The sequence below is a fragment of the Hakea prostrata genome, chromosome 5 (genome assembly GCF_041222555.1).
Source record: "Hakea prostrata isolate BN-2017 chromosome 5, UWA_Hpros_2, whole genome shotgun sequence".
Classification (NCBI taxonomy): Eukaryota; Viridiplantae; Streptophyta; class Magnoliopsida; order Proteales; family Proteaceae; genus Hakea; species Hakea prostrata.
In genome coordinates this window covers 53433072-53455284 of record NC_142604.1, presented here as the reverse complement: position 1 = coordinate 53455284, position 22213 = coordinate 53433072, and the positions used below count along the sequence as shown (strand labels likewise).

Sequence of the window (22213 nt, the reverse complement as noted above, 5' to 3'; positions counted from 1 at the left end):
TTAATTACCCGAGCAAAGAAGCTAGAGGGTAGGTTGGGAGTTAATGAGCATTATCAGATAATTTAGTGGGTGAAAGAATTTCTAGTTGAACTTCAATTATATGGACTGCAGGCAAACTTCGTGATTTCCAAGAGATTGACATATCAGTGGCACTTAATGACCATTCGACAAAGGTCTGTACTTAACACTAGAAAAGTTGGGCAGCTAATATGATTTATTTCTACCTAGCATCCAACATTTTCACCAGGAAGCATGCTCCAAGTTGATATGCTCGAGGTCAATGTATCTTTTGATACGTATAGAGCATTAATTGCTAAGATATGATGGTCGTCACTTAAGACAAATGGAAGATTCTCCTGAAGTCTACTCTAATCAGCTAATAGATCCCGGGCTACTGTGTCTATCAATCCTCAAGTGCACAAACACATGAGGAACATTCCTCGTTCAGATCCTTAGGGGATCAATGCGGTTCAATGGTCCACTTGGAATGATCAATTGATTTAATTGGTTTAACATGAAAATTAGATACATACAAAATAGAATGACTAAAGGACATAAGACGTGCATTTCTTTTAAGTTAGCAAAATTGAATAAACCATAACCCTTAATATATTTTAAGTGAGATTACTCATGTTATTTGAATTGCCTTGATTACGTTAGGGGTTGTGATTCATTTTATCTTGTAGCCAATATAACATATTTCTTGTTATCGACAATCTAAGTTTAATTAGTGAGCAATGGTTAATCCCACTTCAAGTTAACATGTTTGAAAAACAAACGGTACCACCATCCCACCAAGTTAGAGGGCTCTGCATTTCTTTTCTATCGACAAGTCTCTTTTACCATTTTGCTTTTCATCTTCAAGAAATGGTAGGGAAAAATCTATTTTTTATTCCGTCGTTCTTTTAGATTTTTCATCTTTTATTTTTATTTTTATTTAATAAACACCCAAGGAAAAGTTTCCATCTCAATTGAAATTCATTCTTATAATGAATATCACAAACGATGAATTCCTAACCATTAAATATTGTATTCCAATCAACTTTATTTATCTACTTTATTGTTTGTCTTGTACATATATTTCATCTTCCTTAATCTTTTTAATTTACATTGAGCATTAAAAAAAATTCATGAAAAGGTTTCATGAGCAGGAAATGAACAATTCCTCTCAATTTATACAAAGATTAATTTTATTTTAGAACAAATTACATTGGCACCCCAAAATGGAGCCCTTAAAACATTGACACCCCACTTTATATTTAAAAAGCGGGTAATTTTCATCTGGACCCCCTGAGGTTTGGTCTAGGTCACTTTTAGTCCAGTTTAAATTTTCTTTTGCTGGTATGGTTCCCAAATGTCCTTTTAAAAAATGATTAAACAAGGACAAGTTAAACAAAAGTTGTTAAATTAATAAATTTTGTGTATTAAAATACCCTGGGGGGGGTGCTTTAGGCCTCTTTTGAGGGCCATTTTTTTATTATTTATTTTTAATATATACTAAAATAATTATTATAGAAATACCAATAAACTCCCTAATAAAGGTATTTCACCGGACTTAATCGTAATCCGAGTTCGAAATAAGTTCAGCAACGTTGTACGAGGTGGATTATGGAGAATGTCGTTTTACATGTTATTTTTTCCAAGAATCCATGTTTATCTTTATCCCACTACATGTGCCTCCGCCTTTTACCTTGGCCACCTCCTCCATACCTCCTTCCCACGGGAGGCTTCTTTTTCGAGGTTCACCGATCCGAGAAGTGCTAATAGGAGTTTTCTACCAAGCACGGCGACCAATAGTCGGATGTGAAACCCTTGCATGATGCCCTTGTCATCAACATTGTGTGACGATACCACTTCTCCGTCTTTGATTAAATCGGTTTTCTAACATGATCTTATAAAATAGATAATATTCTCCTTTGGCTTTCCATTCTTCTCCATGTTTGGTGCATGCATTCCGTTCTTGCAATCAACGTCTTTTATTCTATTTCCACTTATTGGTCGAATTATGTCAATCAACTAGTTATTCATTATGATCGTTTCCAAGTGTGGAACGACATTAAGAATTTGACGATACTGAAAAGCGTTTAAACTTGATGTCTTCTCACGAATTATCTGCAATTGTTACTTGCAAGAATTATGAAATTTCAACAACTGCTGAAGGATGAATAACTTGTTTCATAAGGTTTCAGCTTTTTCTTTCCCTTCCCCTGGTACAGCTCATTAGAGACAACGAGAAAGTAGTAGTTAATTAGTTAATTTTTCAGTCCTAGATTGATACCGATTCCTCTTTATAAACAAGCAACGCCTTTTCAAGTCCTCATGTGCATAACAAATCAAACCAAAAACATCTATATAAAATAAATAAATAATAAGTGATTTGAATCCAATTTATAACATATGAAACATTGTTTAGAAGAATGGAACAGCCAAAAGAGAATATTATCTATTTTATAAGATCAAGGAAGCCCGATCCTTAAAAATCAAAAATGACACTTTGAAACGCTAATGCTTGATGACAATGGGCATCATATATTTTGAAGGAGGGATTTGTCCGATATGAACATTGTATTATGTGAAGCCTTGTAAGAAGAAGCATTATTGAAAATGGGAAGAAGGGGGTGGTAGGTGAGACTTTAATCGTCACATCCCAATTTTCACCGGCTTGATGGGGCTCACATGCGTTCACCGGGCTCGATGATAGTTTTTCTCTCTTTTTTAAGCAGGAAAAACAATACTCAACTAAATATTTACAAGGACCTCCGACAAATCCACTTTGTCGACTTGACTCATAAACGTATCGGATACAATACGAAAGTCCCGTTAAATATTTATATATTTATTTATATATATATATATATACCTATATATAGTATATATAAAAATAAATATATATATATATCAGAAAGATGGAGGGGGCGTCCCCGTCTTCCACCATTTTTTCCCCCCCCCTATATTTCTGCGTTGTATACATTAGTAGATTATCATTTGTACATCCTTTAATCTTCTTGTAGATCCACACACCCACTAGCGGGCAACCCAAGGGTATGATTTACTTCACAAAATTTATTAATTTAACCAATTTTTGTTTAACTTGTCCTTGTTGGTAATCACTTCTTTAGTCTCAAAACGTATGTCGGGGAGCCATCAAGGAACTAGGAAATTGTAAGACCCTACTAAAAGTGTACGTGGCCAAACCTGCGACTGGGGTCAAGATATATATATATATATACACACACATACATATACCTAAAATAATATATTATTGGATATAAAAAGGTAATGTCATGAAAGTAATAATTATCAATAAAAGTTTGTTTATATTTAAAGGCAAAGAGTTAAACTTGCAAAAATAAAAGGTAAGTAATTAAAAAACTATCTACTGAAGGTTTTGGAATTATAGAAAATTAGGAATGATCTATGCTATAGTTATAGGGAAATAGTTGAACCTAAGTGATTAAAAATTTGAGTACTTAAAATCATTAAAATCCTACTTTCACATTACTAAACAAGACAGAATTCTAATTTTCAAATTATTTAATATACATAATACTCATAGGATTGGTTCCTTACAACTTTTTTTTTTTTGGGTAAGATTAAAACTAAAATTGTTAACAGAACTTTTCAATTATCAAATATTGTTCATCAAACTCTAAAATTTTTTTGTTATTTTACAATTAAATGAAAGGTGAAGGGAAGGGAAGTAAGTTTTATTAAAAAAAAAAAAAGAGTACAATTTTTATAATAATATTGTATAACTAAAGGTATTGATATAAGTAATTATATTAAAAACTAGTTTCATAAAATGGAAAATGGGGTAGGGAGTCATGGCCAATTGGACACTAAACGAAATACAAAGGACCACTAAGGCCCCAAAAATCTCACCCATGATCGAGGCCAGAATCAAAATTCAACATTTAGGGGACACAGGGAAAATGATGATTACCAAATTTCTAAGAAAGTGAGAACCCATTGCTTGGTAGAAATTTGCACACAATGAGAAAATGCACAAAAAAGAAAAGACAATTGAACTTTTTGCATGTATTGTAGTTGAAGCTTTAATTTTAGTACTATTAAAAAAAAGGGGAAAAAAGTTGAAGTTTTAAAGGAAGAGTTTAGTCCATGAAACCAAACTTCTAGCTCCAATACCTTCTTTCGTTTTTCACCTTAGTAGTGGTGAATTTTGCTTCTTAGTTTCAATATATTTGTTTAATACTCTAAATGTTATCTATTAACACTGACCTTTCTATCTATTGTCTTTATCGTTAATTTTTTTTTCAAGTAGGGGCAAGTACTAGTATTTCACACATGGAAAGAGGACAAGAGCGGTCTCCTTAAAAAATTTTCAAAAGACTAGGGGAGGGTGCGCCCAATCCTAACCCAGGAAAATCTCTGCCATTGCCTGCAATATTAACACGTACAATAATGCCTTAGAGAACACCTACACACATAATATTTATTTGAAAAAAATGAATCATGTTTTATATTGTGGTCCTTCCGTTGATGCCTTGATCAATTAGATCATTCAAGTAAGAGTTAGTAAGAAATTGTGTTATGGTCATTTTGCATACCCTTTTGTCTGGGAACATTAATTGCCTCCCAAACCAATAATATGTTTCTTACTTATTTTACTTCAAAGAAAAAAAAAATCTAAAAAGTGTAAAGTGAATACGAGATTCTTGGTTTTTCTATGATAAAAAAGAAAATACAAGAAATTAAATAATAGTAGAATTAATTGTCTTCTAGACTAGTAAATATTAGAGCTAGATACAACTATATAGCAGATTAGTTGTTGGACAAAAGAAGGGCACTTATGAAATATTCTCCTAAGTAGTTGATTATATCTAAGAGACTGGGGACTAAACAGAAAGGCCACAATTGTGTTGGTTTTGATAACCACTTGTGCTTTTCAAAATCAGAGATGATGGTTTGGATTTGTATTTTCTCCTCTATAGTGTGGATAGACTTGCCTTCATTGCCTCAACTAGTAAATAGATACGATCCTTGACATTAGAATGCTCCACCTATAATTATTACCATGCACAAAACAAAACATCCATCTACTTTGGTTCACTCCATGCACAGTTAAACCTCTGATAACCAAAGAATGAGAAGCAAACAAAAGCCCATTAGCTGTGCATCCATGTTGTAAATATGTTTAAAACTTATTAATATTATTTTATATAAATGTCTGTTTTAATCGTGTCTTTTATCCATGGTTTTATTTAGTCCCACATCGGGTTGAGAGGAGTTGATTATATCGTTTATATATAGTAAGGGCTTATTAATATTAATTTGGGTTAAGGTTCAAACCCTGTGCGACGCGAACCGGGCCTAAACCCTGTTGATGACCCTATCCTACTATGACTATATAGAAATATATTAATATTAATATTTCTATATGACTTGGGACTTGGGACAAGCCCATCTTGTCATGGGCTCTATTCCGGAAAGCCCATTGCTGGGTGAAAACGTGGAGATGCCATTTGAGAGGCACTTTTTTGTAGGGAGGTTAGCTGGAGGTACTTTCCTGAAGAGAGTTGAGCTAAAAGGTACCCTCACAAAGAGAGGTGTCCTTACCCTTTCACTCGCAGCCTTTGGGGCTCTATATAAACCCATTTTCGTGTTCATTCTTGACACTAAATTTCCTCCTCCTCTTTCTCTCTCTCTCTCTCTCTCTCTCCCTGTTATTTTGTTAAACAGTGAACATAACCTGATTACACCTTGAGTAACTTTTTTGGGGTACAACCTTAAAGGTTTGGGTTGGCTGATCTTGGGGTGAAGAAGCTTTTAGAATCCGTATTGCACAAATTGGGGTGTCTAAATGCCTTAAAGAAAATACTTCTGATACGTTTCAGCTCTAAAGGAGTATTGTAATTACAACAACAATTATAGTGTGCATGCAAATTCCTCAACCGGTTTCAACAATCCATCCTACGAGAAATCATAACAAGAAAGCAAGGGGGGGGGGTTTGGGAGTTAGGTTTGAGACCCATTGCAACTTGATTAATTGAAAATTTGATAGTTTGTATTAGCTTAAGGGGATTTAGCCCTATGTTGGTAAAGAGATGTTTGCTTCGTATCTGCTGAATATAATAAAAAATAATCATGATGAATTAAACAACCATTCCAATGTCTCAAATCACCAGTGAAAAGAAATACAAAATTGAACATATAAATGAAGAAAGGATGAAGCATGTAGAAATTTAGTGCGACACCCCAAAGGCTTTGCTGCCCAAATTCGTTTAACCTAAGTACAAGATAAAACCAAACGCCATAAAGTTTTTTTTTTTCCAACAAAAGTGACACCATAGGTTAGAATGTTTCCTTTTATTGATAGAGACCTTAACTATTAGGCCCCCATTAATAAGGCTCCAAAAGAAATCTATGAATCGAGGAAGACTTGGAATTTCCAAAAAACCACCACCATTTTCTTATTAGTGTTGGAACAAGAGTTTGTCAGATTTAGAGCCTTGGCAACAAACTTAGTGGAAAACAAAGCAGAGGAAGAAAGCAAACATCGACAAGAGTCCCTGCTACCCCACAACTAACCGAATTGACTTTATCAATCCAATGGATAGGTAATAAGGATAGTAGGAGATTATTATTCTAAGAATTGTGATTGCGGAAGTCCGAAATCCATTTGGGACCATTTTGGATCCAAAGAGATGTTGGAATGGTCGCATCCCTTGACCCAGGCACCAATGATAGTGCAAAAAGGATAGGATACAACTGTCTCCCACCGAAGCAAGGACCATTTTTTTAAGTTTTGAGGCCATAGAAGTCAAAGCATTCCAAATTTTGGATCCTCGCTCTCTTTGGACACGAGGGTCAAAACACAAATTTCTCGAGAAATGTTTGCCTTTTAAAACACGAGCCCATAAGGATTGAGGCTTAGAAAGCAACCACCAACTCGCCAAGTATTTTTAGCAACAATGCCCTATTATGAATTCATAATTTTCTAAAGCCCATCCCCCCCACATTCAAAGGAGGACATGCTTTATCCCAAATAATAGAGTGAAAAGAGCGAGAATACCTGTTGTATCATTCCAAAAAGTGATTAGCTAGAGCATCTAGTTGGGAACAAGCTTGTTTTGGAAGAGCGAAGCACCCCATACGATAGGATGGGATGGTTGAGACGTGCAAAACTAAGGCAGTTAAATTTCAAACTTGCTAAGCAGGCTTTAACTTGTTTCAATTAAAAATTAATAATCCAAAATGCTTGATTTAGAATGGAATAAATTTGTGCCCAAACACTTACAATCAGTAGAGGGATATCCAAGCAAAGGTCAAGGCATTCTGATATCCTCTTGGCCAACTCTAAGACTGAAATCAATCCTATTTTTTTTGGAAATTAACCTCTTGTTCTATAAGAGAAGCAAATAGATCAAGGGCAACTTTTATAGTTTGAAAATCCTCCTCTAAAGCCCTACAAAAGATAAAAGTGTTGTTTGCGAAGAAAAGGTGAGTGATCTTTGGAGAGGATATAGCAATCTTAATGCCTTGAAACCCTTCGAGCTCATGGCAAGCTTTGAGTATTCTAGAAAAGAATTTCCATCACAAAAAGGAAACAACCCAAGACATAATCCTCTCCCTGGCTTGTGCCAATGAAAAAGCCCATAAAAAGCTAGGGATTTAGGGATAAAAATGGGACTCCTAGTTGAAATTACTATGACTTTGTGCTAGCCAATAAAAGAGCCCATGGAAAGCTAGGGATTGTTTTTTATACACAAAAAGGGGAAAAAAAAAAGAAAAAAAAAATGTAGGGATTTTTATTCTATTTTTGGAATTGAGATTGTTAGGGCAATAATCCAAGATAAAGAAAGATTTTGAGTTTATTTCTTTTTCTCACACTTTGAGAGAAGAAACAGTGTAGCTGATAAATTAGCCTCTTTTGCTGCTTATCATCAATCTCCTTTAATTACTTCATCTACCCTTCTCATACATTGGTGTTTGTATTATGATGCTACAAATTGTATTTTTCCTAGAGGTTTCTTTTTCAAATAAACATCTTTTAATACAAACAAAGAAAAAAAAATTGTTAGGACAAGCTTACGTGCACCTTGACTACTTCTCAGGGTAGGTACAAGACAGAGTTTTATCCCTAGCCTCAAGGGATTTGAAGTCTAACCTTTGAAATTGATCTTTTGCCGACTAAGCCACCCTGCGGAGTTGAAAGCTAGGGATTTCACATGGCTTGGCACTATAGAATCGAGCTCTTACCATAAAATTTATACATTAAAAAAAAAAAAAAAAATTCTTACCATTAATTTATTTGGTTCACAAAGATATGGACTTGATTTTTATTGACGTTTCCGGAATTTCGCCTCCCATGTACCGTCTTCCAGTATACATTTTCACCGTTTCATTACCAAGAAGTAGAAAGCCGAAACCAGAGAATTAAGCATTCAAGCCTGTCATCTCATTGTCGTTCTTTCTTCATCAGTGATTAGCAGCGAGTAAAACCGGGGTCGCTCTCTCCTTCATCGGTCGTTCGAGGTTACTGAGTGCATAACGCAGAAGAACGGAAGAACGGAAGCAAAGCAACTAAGAGGGAAACAAACGGTGCAGAAGAAAAGAGAGAGAGAGAGAGGCTTTACTCACTATCCAGATCGGACCGCCTCAGCTATGCTTCCCACCGTTCGATCCTTGTCTCTGTTATTGCCTTTCCTTCTCGTCTTCTCTCTCGCTTTCGCTTCTGAGTCTGATCACAAGGTAATTTTTCATTTAACCCTAGTTATCTCACTGTTCGAGAGAATTCTTGTCATTGGTATTGGATCATTTTGTTGATTTGGTATTTCCGCACCTGCTTTTCCATTACTTTAGATCTGCAAAGTGGTCTGTAGGCAAAGGCCTGAATTTTGTTCCATCAGTTATGATTCTGGACATAGTGTCTTTAGTGAGTGCTCTTTGTTGGGCTGTTGAAGATTGCAGCTTGGGGACATTTCCTGGTATTTGGAGCTTCCGATGTGGTTATCTTTGTTCTGAACTAATGTGAGGTCTAAGGTTTTTTCATTTTTTGGCTGTGGTGTCGGTGGGTGGGGAATTGAACTAAGTGGCGTTTTTTTTTTTTAACTAGACAATGGGGGTTCGATTTCTAGGGTGGGAAATTTCTTCTGGATCCGTTTTGGAGTGACAACTTTTTTGGGTTAGATCGCGTTGGGTTAACTTTCTGGGTTATTTATCGGATCCTTATTTGAAATTTCTGTTGCTGATTGTGGAATGGTTTTTTTTTTTTTTTTTTTTTTTTAACTCTTATGAATTTTGTAAGGCTTACTTTGTTACTTTGAACTGGGTATCTTGTTCTGGGTAACATATAATTTTGCCTTCAAGGAATACAAAAAATTGACTCGGAGAGGAATGCAACCATTCTGTAGGTTCTATTACCTGTGGTCTTGTATTGTTTGTTATGACCATTGTTTAGAGTGTGAGGATCCAAGTTTGTTGGCTTTGATGCATTCGATTTGTTTGGATTACAATTTTAAACTATATGTTACACTTTCAGTGTAGAGATGATAAGCCACATTTTAGTATGAAAAAAATTCTAAATTTGGATGCAAATGTGGAGGAATGTTATTAATCTTAAATGTCATGCTTCTGAATCTCTTCGTCCTGGTACTATGTTCAGTGCACTCTGGAAACTCGTTCATCTATTAATCAACTATTTAATTTTTTTTCCCTGGAGAGGGAAGGTTGGGGTAGGGTGTTTGTCATTGGAGGCATAATTTCATACCCTAGCTATCTAAAAAGAAGTTAAATCTTAAATTTCATGACGCAAATTGGTTAAAATTTCATTTTTGTGCAGCCTTTGAAAACCAAAGTCAGTAGTTGCAAGAATGTGTTACACATAATTTGATCCTTCCTCTTAAATACCCTCCTTGTTGGTTAGTGGCTACACTAAACTGAGAATTCATTTTGTTAATTTCATAATGGACTGAGTTTTCATTCATAACCCAAGGTTTCTTCTCTTCCTCTCTTATCAGTATTGTATATCTCTTGCATAACATAAGCATCTATGGTTGAAGGAATATTCTGTGAAACAAGCTTATTGATATTTACCATGTTGATTTTCAAATTTCCTACTTATACGCTACATCTTTGTTTGCTTCTGCATTTAATTTTAACTTTTAAGCTTTGTTTGTTTTGATGAAAAATTTTAGCTAGAAAATTCTACGGGGTAAATTTCACGTCGTGAATGTTAAATTCTATATGTTGAAATTTTTTTAATGTTTTCCCCATAATAAAATAAATATTGGGACACTTTTCAACATTTAAAAATTTAAGGTGTTGACTTTTTTAATTGAAAAATTTTGCATAAAAAACTTTCATGTAAAATTTTACCCTGAAACAAAGGGAGGCTTTAAAAAACTTAAACATGTAAAGTTTTACTTTTTAAAAGATGTTCCAATGTTTGTCTTTTTATGGAAAGAACATCAATTTCTTTTTAACATATAATATTTTACATTTAAGAAGTGTAATTTATGACAGTGAAATTTCTAGATATAGTCTTATGACAAACAAACAGAGCTTTCAAAGAGACTCTTTTAACCTCAAAGAATTCAGTTAATACATGTGGTGCCTAACCAAATGTTTTGCTACTCAGTCAAACTAGTTGTATCAATTTTCAGATATTTAGGCCTTTCCTCTACTATTTACAGATATGATGCTCAGGGCATCTGCTTTCCCCCACCTCCAAATATTTGTGGATTATTATTTTAGTCCAAAAATTTATATCCAAGGTAGTCTATTTGCTATGCTGCAGTTGTTTTTCCTTGTATTACTGTTTGATGCTACTCTTAGATTTCAATACAATTCATCTCTCATTAAACCCCCCCCCCTTTATTCAACTTCATGGTATTCTTTTTGGTCTTCGCACTATAAATGTTTCATAAGATTGTGATTTCATGGTTTTCAGCTTTGCTGCCAATAATTGAGGATTCACCATAAAGTTTTAGTCATATTCTTGTGATGATTCTGTCATTCTAATGTGCACCTTGTGTATTTAAAATCAGGAAACATGAGAACTCTGACAGCCTAATATTTTGTTTAAAACCTTACTTTGGAGAATGCTGGTTACTTTTGAGTTTTAGGAATTGGGGCTCCTATTTTATTAAATAGAGAATCTTTTTGGTTGGTATATTGCATGCTACCTGGAATCCTCAAATTCTCATTATATGTCAAATCATCAAATTTCGGTTTTTGTTCAGCTGTTGCTTACCGTAGATATTGCTGGTTGAGAAATGTCTGCTAATGAGTCATGACTTCATGAAGATCTAAATATTGAATTAGCTATTATTATTGGTGAGGCTGTATGGTTTAATCTTTAATACAAGTTGAGATAAGTTTTAGATCAAGAACATTTGTTTTCAGTTTTTTGCTGGTAGATGGCGATTGAATGTTGGTTGTAAATGCATGCCATTTTGAAGCCCCGAGAGGCTACACCTGACCAAGAGGTTTTGGGACATCTGAATCTGTCCAAGCATTTAGGCATTTACTTGATTAGTGGAACCAGTAGGTTTCTGGTGTGTGAATTGAAGTGATATGAACAACTTATTTACTATTGGACTTCCTATAGAAATGTTCAAGTTCACTTACTTGCCTGTAATTGAGATGAGTAGGTGGCATTTTAAGTCCTTTTGGAAATTACTGACAAGTTTGGGTCTTCTGCCTGCAGTATCAACCAGATGATCAGGTGACTCTCTGGGTGAACAAGGTTGGGCCCTATAATAATCCACAAGAAACGTACAACTATTATATCCTTCCGTTTTGCCAAACATCTACAAATGCTGCTCACAAATGGGGTGGCCTCGGAGAGGTTCTTGGCGGGAATGAGCTTATCGACAGTCAAATTGAAATAAAGTTTCAGAGTATGTAATCTGTTGTTTTGTTTTTGGTTAATTTTGTTATTAAAGATGGTTGAGGAGCTCAAAGTAGGATGTACATTATTTGGCTTTTTTTCCCTCCTTCTGGCAGAAAATGTGGAAAAGGCTTCAATATGTGAGATTGAACTTGATGCAGCAAAGGTTAAGCAATTCAAGGATGCAATTGAGAGTAATTATTGGTTTGAATTCTTCATGGGTATGTTAGTCTTCTTTTCCAGCAATGATACTCCAACTCTCCATGAACTTTAAATTTGGGAGGAATTTTTTCCTTTATTTTGCTCCTTGGTTACTGATTAGTTTACTGTTCTGACATATTCCTCAATTGAACCGTCTTTTCTCTGCATCCTTCCTGACAAATTCAATTCCAGATGATTTGCCTTTGTGGGGTAGGGCGCTCTTCTCACCTTCATTCATTTTATAAGTCCTCAATTATTATCTGACTCCATTGGCCATCTGATTAAACTCATATCCATTATGATCAGGTTTTGTTGGTGAGCACCATCCTGATAGAAACAATGATAACAACAAGCATTTGCTTTATACACATAAGAATATTATTGTCAAGTACAACGGAGATCAGGTTTATTTTAAAGTTGTTGTTCATCTGTTGGATTTGCTTGGAATTGACTGTGACATAAATTTTTATTAAATATTTTCTCTTCCAGATTATTCATGTCAATCTCACTCAGGACAAGCCTAAACCTCTGGAAGTAGGGAAGAATCTGGATTTGACATATTCTGTCAAATGGATCCCAACAAATGTTACTTTTGCTCGACGTTTTGACATTTATCTGGACTATCCTTTCTTTGAACACCAGGTGGATAATGTTTCTTGTTGGTACATTTGTTTTCATGTAGTCATTGGGAAATTTGGTTATTTAATGGTCATTTACTGCACTGATAATCTTTCTTTTCTTCCCCTTGGGGTAATTTGTTGCTAATTTTAACGTTGAGATTGTTGAAGACTGTCTATATGATTGCATAAGTATAACCAGCCAGATTAACCGTTACAAATCTTGTGATTGTTGTGTTCTTTGCATTACATGATTACAACAGATTCTGATTGTTGAATGATTCTATTTACAGATTCATTGGTTCTCCATTTTCAATTCTTTCATGATGGTTATCTTCCTCACTGGCTTGGTGTCAATGATTTTAATGCGAACTCTGAGAAATGACTATGCAAAATACGCTCGGGAAGATGACGATCTGGAGAGTCTGGTGATACTGCCTGAACTTTTAAATGATTAGCCTCTTAATGTCCTTTCTTTCACTTTGTTGATTTACTCTGCTTCTCCCTTGTCCCCCCATAATTCATTCATCCACATTTCCAATTAAAGATGGGTTTTTGTTCTTAACCTTAGTAGATCCAGTAACTTAGGGATTGATCCCCCCCTCTCTTCTTTTCTCATGTTTCTGGATCAGGAAAGGGATGTGAATGAGGAGTCTGGCTGGAAGCTTGTCCATGGCGATGTTTTCCGGCCTCCCCGCAATTTGGTTCTGCTTTCTGCTCTTGTTGGCACAGGTGCTCAACTGGCAATGCTTGTTCTCCTTGTAATCCTATTGGCAATCATTGGAATGTTGTATGTCGGGTATGTTATCATTCCTGACTTTGATGAAATGTACCCTTATTTATGTTAAGGTTATTTGATATGCTAATTAAGAGTATCATGTCTTCATCTTATTCCACTTCTTTTGCCTCTCTCTCTCTCCCTTGCTCTCTCTTTTCTCTCTGTCTTCATGTATAGGATGCATCTGATTGCCTCTGATTGATTGATTTGCTTCCATGTGGGGTTGGTTGTTTTTTTTTTTTTTTGGGGGGGGGTTGGGGTGTATGTTAGACCTTATCATTCTTTTGGGACAATTTGACACCGTTAATATGTTTATTTTATTTTATTTTTAAATTAATATATGTAATTTCCTTTAATTGTCCCTTCAGGAGATGTACGTATAATTTGCTGCAACCAATATACCCAAATTACTTAAAAAAAAAGTGAATTCTTTAGGGGAGTTAGGACTGCAGTGAGCATTCTTTATACTCTGAACTTAAGAGACCTCAGCTTTAGCAAATTAGATCGTGGTTTGGCTCAAATTGTTGCTTGGATATGGTCAGTGTGTGGGGGTAACTGCCCTTCTTGTGCTGTCTTTTAATTGGTTTTTCTTCTTATTCTTCTTCCTTTTTTTGGGTGAGTCTATGGGAAATGAAAAAGGGGGAGTGGGTTGTGGTGACCAGGATTGAAGACACAAACTGGGTGTATCTTTATATATTTGATTGATTTTAATCTATGTACCATGTTGGCCACCTTTCTACGATATACTTGATGGTTTTATTAATCCTGCCATTTTCAAGTCTCTTGCTACCTTGTTTTGTGATTTTATCCACCCTCATTTATGGTAATAGTTTGTTTATTTCATTCTCTTCTTTGTTTTGTGTGTATCAGGCGAGGCGCAATTATCACAACTTTCATAGTATGTTATGCTCTTACATCATTTATTTCGGGTTATGTAACTGGTGGATTATATTCGCGCAGTGGCGGTATGTTTCTCATCCATCTTCCTTGGTTCTTTTTGAAGGCTGCCTACTTTTTTGTAGGATTTAGGAATACTTATTTCTAGCCTGCTATTTAGATGATATTCTTTGCCATATTGGAAATGAGAAATTTAATACTTCTGTTTGCTTTTTCTTAATTTTCCCAGGGAAAAACTGGATAAAATCGATGATCCTCACGGCATCCCTTTTCCCCTTCATGTGCTTTGGCATTGGTTTCATCCTTAACACAATTGCTATATTCTATGGTTCCCTAGCTGCTATTCCCTTTGGGACGATGGTGGTGGTGTTTGTAATTTGGGCTTTCATCTCCTTTCCTCTGGCACTTCTTGGTACAGTTGTTGGAAGAAATTGGAGTGGTGCTCCTAACAATCCTTGTCGTGTCAAGACCATTCCCCGTCCCATCCCTGAGAAGAAATGGTATCTCAGACCATCAGTTGTGTCTATGATGGGAGGTTTACTTCCCTTTGGCAGCATCTTTATCGAAATGTATTTTGTTTTCACATCCTTTTGGAATTATAAGGTAAATAATACTCAATTTATATTTCAATTAGGTGAAAAAGGATAATGTTTTGAGCAATTTGTATGTTTTTAGATATGGATGCATTACATGGTTTCTATCATATATTCTTTTTTCTTTGCATTGATGTATTATTCAGATATTTTGTATTATATTTTTTTTCCTGAGATGATAATATAGGACTAATTATTGCCTTTTGTAAATATTGTAATATAGGTTTGTTGAAGAGTCTATATGTTTTATGATTGACATAGAGAAGGCACAAAGAAGATAGATTATTGGCTTTATATATACATAGAAGAATTAAATAGTTAAAAAAATAAAGGAAATGCCATAATTTTTCTGTACTGCGCAGTCAAGTGCAATATCTTGACTGTTCAGTCTTCACCATTTCCTGTTTTTCTAATGACTCCTAGATTGGGAGGGAGATCAATTAGGAGCTATTAGCCAGGATCTACTACAAACCAGCCAAGTTTGAATAGGTCAAACAGAGTATGGGATCTACTTTGGGACAAGGATCAGGTTATTTCTTGGGGTTTGATGGTCAGGTTTAGTCAGGCAGATGACTGGGAAGCTATCAATGAATGTTTAGGTTTTATGGAATCCTGAACTTTAAGTGTTTAGCAAATTAGGATTAGGGTTTTGAGATTTGGAATATTTAGGTGAAACTAAGTCTAACTGATTGAATTTGGTCGGGGATTGGACTGAGTGGTGAGGGGCCTATTGGCTATTGTTGCTCCAAATTTGAGATAATATAGGACAGCTTTTTTGGCCTTCCGGTTAGGGAATGGAATGTAGGGGGGGGGTGAATAGGCAGAAAGGTGGATCGAGTTTAGTGGTTGATGTGGGGAGGCAGTAGGCTGAATTTAAATGGTTTCTAATTGGTGAAATAAGGCTGTGGAAGGTTTTTGGTGAGTAGAGGTTTGTGGAAAACAGAGATTCCAAGAGGGTGTTAGGGTTGGGGATTAGAGGATTAGAAGATGGTGAGGGGTTCGGGATGATTCAACTTTGTTGGAATATCTTCTTGAACAGTGGCTTGAATAGTTGAACATCTTCTTGGGAGGAAGAAAAGAGATCCAAGTGATGCGATATCAATCCTCTATGGATTGTTCAACAGCTCCAACAGGGTTAGCAAAACCTATATTTTGTTCAAATCATTCTCCAGTTGATTTTTTATTTTATTTTATTTGGGGGGGGGGGGGGATTAAAGTATTACATAAACATGCGCCTTCTAAAACTCCAAATTGACTCATGAAGGACTCCAAATCATTTAAAAAAACTCAAATTAAAGTTAAGATTTCCAAATCCTTCTAAGATCTACAAGCAAAGCCTACTTAAAGATTGCAATTCCAAAATAATACTTTAAGGACCCAAGTAAAAATTAAATATTCATAATTGCTAATCCCGTGTGCCAACATTACCCCACTAAGCCTGAGGTATGTCCACCTAGGGCCAAAATAAAGTATACTGAGGTCCAGTTGACCCTTTTGAACAATCATAACTGCCACGTATAGCCTCTATTGGCACATTTAACTTCCTCCACCCCCCAAAAAAATCATGTCCTTATTCAGTGAGTTTTAGTTTGAAGCTTTATTTTTGTGCTTGACCACAACATGTTAGCAGTGAACCTTGGATCTGTCTGTCTCAAATGTATATATATAAAGAAACAGAACATTTCAGAGACACCCCAAAAACTATGACATAAATCATAGACACCCCACAAATATGCCAAATTGGTAATTATGCCCCTTTCTGTTGTTGGATGTAAACATTAAAAGACAAAATTACCCTAATTCTACTACTTCTCCTTTCTTTTTTATTTTTCATCTCCTCTTCTTAGTCTTAAATGAATACGGTGTTGCCTGCAACTCTTCCCTCCTCTCACCCCCCCGGCCCGCCTCTTTTTCGCGGTTGTTGGCCCTCTAATCCGGTGTTGCCTGTCTCCCCCCCCCCCCCCGCCCGGGCGGGAATCAGGGAGATATGAGTCTGTCTCTGTAGGGGGGGGGGGGTGGTTGAGTGGCCGAATCTGTGAAGTTGGGGAAGTTATGAAGCAAGGGAAATTCCCAAGCTGATCTTCATTTTTATCTCCTTACTCCTACCCATCTCCTCCTTTAACCTCGTCACTGAAACTGGAATCTTCTTCCACTCCATGTCTCTTTTCATGTCACTTATCTTCTTAGATTACATGAAATTAGAACCCAATCAAACCTTAAAACTCTTTTCTCTTGAACTGTCTGCTCTACCTGCTCCGCGCCCAAAGCCAAATTCAAGGTGAGTAGCTTGTTTGGCAATGGCCTCCACGAAGTCCCTACACATTATGTATGATTCCTTCTCCTCTGAAAACAAAAGCATCAAGAAAAGATCAAACTCCAGACGGAAACTCCAAACACTGAAACGAGATGAAATAGGATAAAAGGGAACGGTGAAAATTAATGAAAGATGAAATCTGGACTATGAAGCTTAAACTAGATTATCTAACAATAGAACTCTTAATTTTATGGCAAATGAAAATGAAGCCCAAGTATTTCAATGAAATTCTTGGTTTGATCACACAATAGCAACTACAATCCAACAATTGGAAGAGAATAAAATGAGATTCTCTTTTTTCCATTTATGTAGAATAGAAACTATTTACACTGCATTTTCTTTCAATGACGCCTAGGATTCAAGGAAAGATTAAAGTGTAAGGAGGACTATGAAGACTTCCTAATTCCCTTCCACAATATCCACTACTACTGGAGTGTCTAGTGTCTACTGACTGAGTCTTGAATTAGACCAGAAATCATATAGGAACTTGTTATGAGTGGATTTATTGGGTTGGTTCATCAATAGACTTTGGGGAACTGCTTATAAGTTCCAGCCTGCTAAGGACTGGGGTTCTAACTTCAAACCAATTTAACCTGAAAAATAGATTAATGTAACCCAGGGTCTGGGTTAGATCTTCCAGGATCCTCTTTAATAAGAACCAGCGCAATTGGGTCTGAATGGTAGCAGAATTTAGGTTTTCAGATCTCAGAAGTGACATAGAAGTTGCAGAAATTTTCTGAAATTTACTGTTTGTCTATTTTCTGCCTAAACAGGGAGTCGAATGGGAGAAGGGGAAGGGTTCAAGGGCCTGCAGGTGTGTGGGGTGATGTTTCTGCAATGCACAGAACAGGGAGGGAGCGGGGGTGCCTTGTAATTGATGGAGAAGGTGAGGGAAGGGCTGGGAGCTAGCTGGAACTGAAGGGAAAGTGAGAGAGGGAAGATGTGATGGGGTAGGGGTGACCTTCAACTTACTTGGGCTGCTGTGATTTGTGTGTGCACTACTGTAGAATTGGATGATTGCTGGAATTTGCTGAATTACAGAAATAAACTTGAGAATTACTCTCCCGCCCAGGCCGTAAGAATTTCCTTCCCCATGGCCCAAGCGTCTGATTTACTCAAATAATCCAACCTCTGCTTTATTCAGAATAACTGAGGCTATTTATAGCCAAATTATGTGGCACTTTGATTCAACTGGGGATTCCTTAACTGGTAGGATCCAACTATTTGGACTCTTATGTAATAAAGACTTACTAATTAAGGACTCAAATAACTAACTTCAAGATAAAACAAACTCTACCAGATAATTAAATAAGAAACAACTCTAAAGGATAAGATTCCTTTGGATAAGGAACCCTATCACAACCAAACAATTAACTCCAACTTAAACTGAAACTCTTAAATAACCTTCCAACTAGGACTCCACATAACAAAATAAAAACAAAATTTAACTCCAAATATTAGCTGGATTCGATCCAACTAATTAGGACTCGATCCAGGGGGTGATTGATGACCAATTTGCCCTTGGACTGGTTCCCCGGGGGTTGGCTTCAATGTTTGAATGGGCTTGGGCCCTTTTTTGGCTCTTTTGGGAATGACTGGGGTTGGTTACATCATATATGCTTAGATAAGAAGGAAATAACGGAAGTAAGAAAACTAATTAAGAAAAAGCCATGATAAACAATCAGAACTTCAAATCAATTAGCAGTGATGATGAACTCAATACCCTAGCTGCAGGGATTGAACATAGGAAGCAAAGCATTGGCGAGTAAGAATAGGTAAAATAGTAAGAGGGATTTGTTTCTTCATTTGGAATAGGAAAATTTATAGGATATTGATTGAATCCAACCGAATCAATCAATGTAAATCTTCTTGTGGAATACAAGCCTAACAGTTACAGAACAGGACTATGAATCAATGATGAGAGAAGACAACCAGAATGAAGACAAGTAGATTTTGGTATGGGCATTAAGGTAATGTAACACCGGTGTAATGGGTATTTTTGGAAATAGAAACTAATAAACATTAACTAAACGGGAAATAACAATCAAATGGACCGAGGGTGGAATTTCATCAATCACTAAGTGGTGTTTGTGCCATTTTTGCATTACCATTAAGGTAATGTAACACCGGTGTAATGGGTATTTTTGGAAATAGAAACTAATAAACATTAACTAAACGGGAAATAACAATCAAATGGACCGAGGGTGGAATTTCATCAATCACTAAGTGGTGTTTGTGCCATTTTTGCATTTCCATGGAGTGTTTGTGCAATAGGGCAAAGTTTTTGCGGTGTGTAAAATTTTCCTATAAATAAATTAATGGAATCCTCTTAGTAAATGACATAGAGAAGTGCACCTATGAGGTGTGCCAAAATGGTATTGAAGGTTGACGGGTAGCGAGGTCATTTCACATAGAGGATGAAAGAGATAGATGTCATTGTGCCTGCATACCCTACCCTAGTGGCTCAGTGAACCTTCCATCATCAACAAAGTAAAAATGGTTGAAACCCCCTTTATGGTGTTCTGGTTATTTATGGCAAGATCTTACTGATAAAATTATTTGGAAAGTGACATGCTTTCAAATCATTTTTACTTTCATGAAAAAATGCCATCAATGTATTTTTTGCTTTTCTATGTTCTAGTTTTATCTTAACATAATTAAATGCATAGTTCAGACCTGACATATTCGATTTGCTGCTTTCTTGGCAGGTGTACTATGTCTATGGCTTTATGTTGCTGGTCTTCGTGATTCTCCTTATTGTTACTGTTTGTGTCACAATTGTGGGGACATATTTCTTGCTAAATGCTGAGAATTATCACTGGCAGTGGACTTCGTTCTTCTCGGCTGCATCTACTTCTGTTTATGTGTATCTCTACTCTATATACTACTTCTATGTCAAGACTAGGATGTCGGGCTTCTTCCAGACCAGCTTCTATTTTGGATACACGTTGATGTTCTGTCTTGGTTTGGGAATCCTCTGCGGTAAGTACTATGACTTTTTTAGGGAAATAGAAAGGCTGTGTGGAATCTTAACCACAGACAACGAGGGTGACATGATTGCTCTGACCTGATGACATGAGAATCCCACCTTTGTTGGATAACTTTTCATGCATATTCTCATCGGTCCTCATGCTTTGCAGGGACCATATGCATGGCTTCGTCCATCATTACCGGTTGGAAGTATTACACCTGATTTCTTCCTGTCTTGTGAATAATAGTAATTCTATGTCAGCATTAAATGCTTTCAATTGGTGAAAATTCCCTTAGATGTCGGATCAACTACGGAGTTAGGGATATTAGATACCATGGAAGACTAGAGATGTCAAATCTAGGAGCTTAAAACCATTAACTGCTCAGATTTGGCATAATAGAGTGCATTACCCTTGGTTTCTAATCTTCTATTTTGACCCAAAAAAAAAAAAAACTTCTATTTGGTTCTCATGCGATATTTCTCATGTTCCCTGTTTTGCTGCTTCTCTGATTTATCATTTATCTGTTGGAATGCAGGGGCTGTAGGTTATTTAGGCTCTACTCTCTTTGTGAGGAGAATTTACCGGAACATCAAATGTGACTAGTGATGCTCTGGGAATTGTGGGTGTCAATAGTTTTTGCTTAGTCTCATTTAGAGACACCAGTGTTCAAGAGAAAGCATGGTCACCTGATCAACACCCTGTTGTTATACAGCTTGGAATCAAAAAGGTTGAAGGGATGCCTTTTTTGTCTCAGACTCAGGACTTTTTGGGGAAGACTTCGCATTCTCTTCTTCTCCTCACGGCTGCAAGTGAAAGCCATCTTTAATTCAGGAGTTCAGGGGTTGACATATTTCTAGAATTTTAAGCCTGTTTTTGGTCTTTCAAAACTACATGTGTTATGACATGACCCTTGGTCTTGAATTTTTTCTTCTCCCCCCATCAATTAAATCCTAATGGCTGTTCCACAGTTTTTATCTTGACATGTTAGTGGTTATTTACCTGAGATTTGTAATCCGAATACTTTTGTGTTGCTCCAATTGCCATCCCTTGAATTTACCAAAATTATATTGCTGTGTAAGGATTTATGGAAGAGCAAATTATTGAATACGATATTGAAATCTGGTATTGATTGAATTGCAGATCTTGAAATTAATGAGTGGAAAAGCTATAGAAGCAGAAATGAATATATAGAGTTGATGTGGGAGTAATTTTGATCTTAGGGATTGGTAACAACTATAACTCAGCAAAGGTTGGTTCAATTTCATTGCATTGTGCTGCCAACGGTTGAAATTTAAATTTCAATTGGATATGAGAGTGATTTTGATCTTAGGGTTTAGTAATAATTATAAATTGGCAGCGTTGGGTTTAATTTCAGTGCTGTGCATTAAATGTGGAGCACTCATGTCTGCCTTGAGCTAAACCGAGATAAAAGTGGAAGTTTAGAAAGGCTTAGGGACATAAAAAAGGATGTAGTTAAGAATGGCTTACGCAGAAAAAAATGGCAGTCTATAATGCTTATTCTGTCTAGTTGGAATTCTGTCGAACACAATTCTTCAGTCAGAATCTCCATCGATTCATAGGATGAAAAGTTGAAAAGAAGAAGAAGAAGAAAGAACTTCAGATTAATCTATTGAAATTGAGGTGTGGGAATCTTGACATCTAAGGGTCAATGAAGAGGAAGGGAACCACTCTTTTGGACTTTGCTTCAGTCCTGTACATTACGGTTAAATAAAGCGAGCGAGATAGTCATGTGCATTTAATGCGCATGACCTAAGCAAAATTACGCTCTTTTGCTGTTATGTGTCCCAATCCCTTCTTGGTGTTTGTTCTCGAGTTTGGTTGACTTTTTCATCGGAGGAGTAAGTATGGCAATGGTCATGTACCACATAATAAAAGGTGGGATTCATTTGAGATCTATTTGTGTCAAATAGAAACCCTCTGCGTCCAGAATCCGGATCATTTCTCCCCGACGGTCTGTGCTCCTAAT

At 36.2% G+C, this 22213-nt stretch overlaps 1 protein-coding gene across 1 annotated transcript; it reads left to right on the top strand.

Moving 5' to 3' along the window:
• Positions 1-8298: 8298 nt before the first annotated feature.
• LOC149016527 (transmembrane 9 superfamily member 1-like) lies at positions 8299-21481 on the top strand. Its single transcript, XM_089154646.1, has 12 exons — positions 8299-8712; positions 11672-11864; positions 11971-12075; positions 12248-12265; positions 12362-12459; positions 12545-12697; positions 12966-13100; positions 13305-13471; positions 14321-14415; positions 14577-14950; positions 19963-20236; positions 20762-21481. The coding sequence occupies exons 1-12, from the start codon at positions 8626-8628 to the stop codon at positions 20827-20829; spliced, it is 1767 nt and encodes a 588-aa protein (XP_089010772.1). The 5' UTR covers positions 8299-8625; the 3' UTR covers positions 20830-21481.
• The last annotated feature ends 732 nt before the right edge of the window (positions 21482-22213 follow it).